The following is a 6,184-nucleotide window of genomic DNA, read 5'->3' as shown; positions in this document are numbered from 1 at the left end:
TTTTTTTTTTTTTTTTTTTTTTAACATGGTTTCTTTTCAAGTTCAATGGAATGTTGCTCTGAAACAATTCAATTCTTCAATTTTACTTGATGAACTGAAAGACATATAAAGCATCAAATAAACGGACACGTACCAACGCCATGACTGGGTTCTGAGAATTAGCAAACGGGAGCCTATCACGCATCTCTTTATTATCTTGAGAGGAAGAACCTAAAGAAATAAACAAATATTTAGAGAGAAAATGTCAAAAAGTCACCAACAGTCAGTTAAAAGTTAAAAAATACCTGCTACATTTCCGTTCATATTTGAATGCGACTTCTCATTATCTTCTCCATGTGAAGAATTGGACGAGAGAGAAACACCAGGCACGTCAATGTTTTCTAGAAGGCCATCCTCCACTGATAGACGAAGAAAATGTATAATGCATTGAGCTTTAGACTTGGACCCAACATGTTCTGTAATTTCGTTCCAGTTATCATTATACAATTCTATTGCCTCTAAAAGCAATAGAGTTTCTTGATCAGTCCAATTTTCACTATCTAGTTCATCATAATCTTTCGTCATGTCTACCCTCAGAAAATCAATACTTGCATGACCAGCAACATATTTGCCTTCATAGAAGCAGTTGGAGCAAAGTAAAACATCAACCTGTAGCAAGGATGCCAATAAGTCGTTAACGAAAAAAGATCCATAAGAATTCAAGGGATTTCTAAAAGTTATGCATCAGAAGCAATTCTCTTGCATGGTATAGGCTCACTATCAAGAGTTAAAAGAAGTCCTATTGCCTCAAGATCAAGACTTTGATGTTTCCCCTCGTGGCAAGCAAAGACACCTTTTCCAAGATTCCCAAAACAGAAATCCTCTAAGTCACCTACGACGACAAAAGTACAGGTACGGATATGCTTGAGGAGAAACTGCCTAGTCATACAGATCTCTACTACTTCCTCTCATTTCTCCCCGTGCAAAATTGAACAGCCTAGACCCCAAGGTCTCTAGAATTTACCATATAGGACAACCATAAGGATTCAATAATTTTAAACACTGTCGTCTTTTTTCTACTCTCAATAGGAAAAGGTTTCGAGTACCATGGCCATGTCACATGAAATATCACTATCACGGCATTGTTTTCCAATTTTCATTGTATTTATTGTCTCTAACCGTGTTTACCGTTGCCCTGACAATCATCCTTCTTTCAGGCATATATACAAGCGTCATATGCTGACCCCGAGGAACTCTGAGTCAGACAAACAATGGAGTACAATATGGTGATAGAAACTAACCTCCTTCTGTGATTGGTAGTATGCAATGGGAACAGGCTGAGAACAAGAGCTACAATAATTTTCAGCTAGACGCTCACGAATTTTGTTATCCAAATCACACAAATCATCATTATCATCATGGCAAGGAAGTATTGAATAGACCTCATTTGCCTTGAGCCTACATTTTGGTTTGTCAAATTTGATCAAGCTATCGATAGGCTTCAAAGCAGCTGATGGCACATGAATCTCACCGTTCATATCTTCTCTCAAGTATGAACTACTATTCCATGGTTCACAGCTAGGTGCAGGAGCACAATAATTAATAATACCCCAATGATCAAGAAATCGAACAATCCGAGTTAAATCTTCATTACTGACACCATCAATCAATCCTTGGAAGTCTGAAACTGTGACCCTTTTCTCAGGATTCTCCATGTATTTCGCAACAACAAAATTTCGAATTTCCATATACCTTTCGGGAGTGCGGTCAGGAAATTTTCCAGAGAAAAAATGTGGAACAACTTGTCTCTCAAGTCGATGCACTGTGGCAGGTGAAAACCAATCTGTTTCCAAAAAATCGACTGTCACATGTTAGATAATTTTCCTCTTCTCCCTATACTCAATTAAGTATATGTTATCCTGAGGCACAAATTGAGTGCAAAACGCATCGAACTTGCTACGTACTTATACTAAAACAAATAAAGTTCATATAAGTTTTCTACCCACTCAAATCCTGAATTAAATTCGATCACACTAACAACTACAAAAATTATTAATGAATTCAAGCTATTCAACCATATATCTTACATTTTGGAGCTGATGTTTCATTGGGAAAGAAAAACATTGCAATTCCCTAAATAGTTGTTCACAATAATGCTAGACAAAACCCATGAACTTATCCCACAACAAATGTAAGGTACAGATGGCAATGCAAATTGTTTACCCTCAAAATATATATGCAAGAATTAATTAACTTGAGGAGGACGAGAGGATCGAACCTGAGTGCATAGGGACAACATGTACCCTACTCCCAAACCTCTTAACCACGCCACGCCCCTCCATAATCGGTGGAGGCGTTATTACATAGGCGGCGTTGCCAGCCTCCACCCTCTCCTGATCCAGCAACGCCGGACTATCCGCAGGCATAGCAGACAGGGCTTGGAGCTGCCCATAAGACACATTCTCCAAAATCAATGAATTTCCAGGCAGCCCCTTACTTTCTCCGAACTGATTTGCCCTCTCCATTGCCACAACGGCCAACACAGAAGAGTGAGGCCGAGTGACAACCCGCTTAACGACCTGAGGAAACTCGGAGACTCGCACTTTATCATCCGACAGGAGTTCAGGCTCCTGTAGGCTCGAATTGGGCGCGGATTGAAGGTTAATCTGAGGATCCTCAGAATCATCGTTGTTATCGCGTTCCATTTCTTCATTTTCAGCCGCGGCAAGGTCTTCATCTTCATCTTCCTCCTCATGCTTGTTGCTGCCGTTGTTATTACTATTAGGGAAGTTGTTTCTGCGGCCAATTTGCGAATCCCTCTTCTTCTTCCTCCATTTTCCACGAGACCCTGGTAAGGGTTTTGTCAAACCCAAAAATTAAACACCATAAACAGAATTGAAGATGAGAAATGATGAAAGTTCACAGAGAGAAGAAGAAGAAGAAGAAGAGAAGAGAAATCTAGGGCAGATGAATTTACCAGATGGGAATGAAGGAGAAGCTGGCATTGTTGAAGAAAATCAGAGAGGGGAAAGAGAAATTTGTGGGGTCGTTGATTGTTGTTATGCTACGAAATTGAAAGCATGGGGGAGAGGAAGATTCTCTCTCTAACTTCCTCTCTTGCCTTCGCTTTGCTTTGCGCTTCCTCACAGAGAGAGAGAGAGAGAGCTTTGATTTTTGTTTGCTTCGCTTCTGTGCCTCTCTCTACTCTTTCGCCCAAGCGAAAATGTCAAAGACCATTTCTTTTTCTTTTTTTTCCCTTTTTTTTCATTTTTCTTATGTCTTCCCAATTCACTCCATGTGCTCGTGTATATATACTCGATCGAGATGTTACTGGTCCACGTGTATACTATGTGCTCGTGTACATGTTTTCGGTCGAGAAATGATGTGAAATCCTAGATTGGATCGAGAGAGGGAACGAATATTCTTTATAAGGGCAGACGCAGTTTAAAACCTTGAGATGAAACCTTGGGAAGGCCCAAAAAGGACAATATCGGCTAGTGGTGGATTTGGGTTGTTACGAGTTACTAGTCCACGTGTATACTACGTGCTCGTGTACATGTTTTTGGTGGAGAAATGATGTGAAATCCTAGACTGGATCGAGAGAGGGAATGGAATATTCCTTATAAGGGCATACACGTTTTAAAACCTTGAGATGAAACCCTTGAAGGGAAGGCCCAAAAAGGACAATATCTGCTAGCTGTGGGTTTGAATTGTTATGAGTTACTAGTCCACGTGTATACTACGTGCTCGTGTACATGTTTTTGGTGGAGAAATGATGTGAAATGAGTTACTAGTCCACGTGTATACTACGTGCTCGTGTACATGTTTTTGGTGGAGAAATGATGTGAAATCCTAGACTGGATCGAGAGAGGGAATGGAATATTCCTTATAAGGGCATACACGTTTTAAAACCTTGAGATGAAACCCTTGAAGGGAAGGCCCAAAAAGGACAATATCTGCTAGCTGTGGGTTTGAATTGTTATGAGTTACTAGTCCACGTGTATACTACGTGCTCGTGTACATGTTTTTGGTGGAGAAATGATGTGAAATCCTAGACTGGATCGAGAGAGGGAATGGAATATTCCTTATAAGGGCATACACGTTTTAAAACCTTGAGATGAAACCCTTGAAGGGAAGGCCCAAAAAGGACAATATCTGCTAGCTGTGGGTTTGAATTGTTATGAGTTACTAGTCCACGTGTATACTACGTGCTCGTGTACATGTTTTCGGTCGAGAAATGATGTGAAATCCTAGATTAGATCGAGTGAAGGAACGAAATGGTTTTTATAAGGGTGTGAAAATCTCTCCATAGCAGACACGATTTAAAACTTTGAGATGAAATCCATGAAGGGAAGGCCCAAAAATGACAATGTCTGCTAGCGATGGGTTTGGGTTGTTACGAGTTACTGGTCCACGTGTATACTACATGCTCGTGTACATGTTTTTGGTCGAGAAATGATGTGAAATTCTAGATTTGATCGATAGAGGGAACGAAATATGTTTTATAAGAGTGGAAATCTCTCCCTAGTAGACACGTTTTAAAACCTTTAGATGAAACTCTCGAACGAAAGGTCCAAAAAGAATAATATCTGCGGGCGGTGGGTTTGGGTTGTTACGAGTTACTGGTCCACCTGTATATTACGTGCTCGTGTACATGTTTTCGGTCGAGAAATGATGTGAAATCCTAGACTGGATCGAGAGAGGGAACGAAATGGTCTTTATAAGGGTGTGAAAATCTCTCCATAGAAGACACGTTTTAAAACCTTGAGATGAAACCCTTGAAGGGAAGGCCCAAATAGGACAAATATTTGTTAGCGGTAGGTTTGAGTTGTTACAAGTTACTGATCCAGTGTATACTACATGCTTGTGTACATATTCTCGATCAATAAGTTACTACTCCGGTGGGTATGCGTTCTCGACCAATAGTTTGTTACTCTATATGCTCATGTATGTATCCTCGACCGAGAAGTTAAGCTTACAAGCGCCTCGAATCTCATGGCTAATTGACTAACAATTTTCTCAAAATCTTCCATTAATCTCCCATATTAGTCATAAATTTAATAAGAATCGATTCGATACTCTAACTAATCTCGTTTAGTGAGTAAATATTTTAATTTTCACGACCCACTATATTAGGGGTGTTCATATGACCCGATGATGATTAGCCGAACACTCCAAACTACCTAAGCAAAGCTAAATTAGATGTTCGGTTCAAGTACGCTACATTTTTTTGTCAAGTAAACTCACCCAACTCGAAAATATAGTTCACAACCTAACCCTAATTGTAAGATTGTTACGAAGATTAAAATATATATATATATATATATATATATATATATATATATTATCTTAATTATTAGTGTAACATGTATTATAGATAAGTATAATTTTTTTAAAATAATTAAAAAATAAACACACCGACTACCCATTCTAACGGAATACGAAAACAGACGGTTCAGTTGTGAATGTTATTCAAGTCATTCAAGTAACCAACTTAACCAATTTGCAATTTCCAGTTGGTCTATAATATATATATAAATTTGAATATTTGAAAATATAAAAATAAATAAATAAATAAAATTAATTGAATATACAAAGATTTGACGTGTTTATTTAAAAAAAAAATTATTGTCCACGAATTTACAATACTCAAATTCATGCAAGAAGAAGAAATTATTATTATTATTATTATTATTTTAATTTCGAAGAAAATAGAAATTATAAATTGGGCCGTCAAATTCATTCGTTATTATTTTTTTAGTTTAAAATTTCCCGCTAAAAAAATTGGGTTTCTTAATTGGGCTTTTATCGTAGAAAAAACAAAGCCCATTCACAAAATGGGCCGCATGTCCAAATCTTCCAAACTCGTCTGAAGCGCTCAACAACCACCGCTCTGGTCAAAACCCGGCACGGTGGAAATGAGACACCCTCCGCCCTCCATTCTTCTTCCATCTGCTGTTCTTCATTTCGCGGTGCTCTTTAAGCATTCTAATCGATGTAATTGTTTCATTTTAAATTTCTTTCTTTCTGCGTATGTTCTTCGAAATCGATTATCCGATCAAGCTTCTTCGATCGCGCTGGCGTGCAAATCTCATCTGTGAGTGAAAAATACTGATGATTGATACTCCTTTCTACGATCGTCTCTTCTAGTTATGATTGATATTGTTTCCATTAAGGTCTTGGTTGTTTTTTTTTTTTTTTTTTT

General features: G+C 38.3%; 1 protein-coding gene and 1 long non-coding RNA gene across 3 annotated transcripts in view; one reads left to right on the top strand and one right to left on the bottom strand.

The window, feature by feature from the left end:
• LOC111442760 (SWI/SNF complex subunit SWI3C-like) overlaps window positions 1-3,214 on the bottom strand; it is an 8,368-nt gene extending 5,154 nt beyond the window's left edge. Inside the window, exons 1-5 of the mRNA XM_023080271.1 lie at window positions 2,957-3,214; window positions 2,258-2,827; window positions 1,281-1,822; window positions 285-648; window positions 134-210 (exon numbers count right to left, since the gene is read on the bottom strand). Coding sequence (XP_022936039.1) covers window positions 134-210; window positions 285-648; window positions 1,281-1,822; window positions 2,258-2,827; window positions 2,957-2,984 — 1,581 coding nt within the window. The 5' untranslated portion in view covers window positions 2,985-3,214. The remainder of the gene's footprint in view (window positions 1-133; window positions 211-284; window positions 649-1,280; window positions 1,823-2,257; window positions 2,828-2,956) is intronic.
• Window positions 3,215-5,843: 2,629 nt separating this feature from the next.
• Window positions 5,844-6,184, top strand: part of LOC111442831 — a 3,064-nt gene continuing 2,723 nt past the window's right edge. The window contains exon 1 of one of the 2 annotated variants that reach the window (XR_002710376.1): window positions 5,844-6,076. This is a non-coding gene — a long non-coding RNA (uncharacterized LOC111442831). The remainder of the gene's footprint in view (window positions 6,077-6,184) is intronic. The other variant, XR_002710377.1, reaches the window with a different exon arrangement.

The sequence above is a fragment of the Cucurbita moschata genome, unplaced genomic scaffold (genome assembly GCF_002738365.1).
Source record: "Cucurbita moschata cultivar Rifu unplaced genomic scaffold, Cmos_1.0 Cmo_Scf00005, whole genome shotgun sequence".
NCBI classification, from domain to species: domain Eukaryota; kingdom Viridiplantae; phylum Streptophyta; class Magnoliopsida; order Cucurbitales; family Cucurbitaceae; genus Cucurbita; species Cucurbita moschata.
Note: the sequence above shows the minus strand (reverse complement) of the source record. Positions and strands in the feature narration are given on the sequence as shown.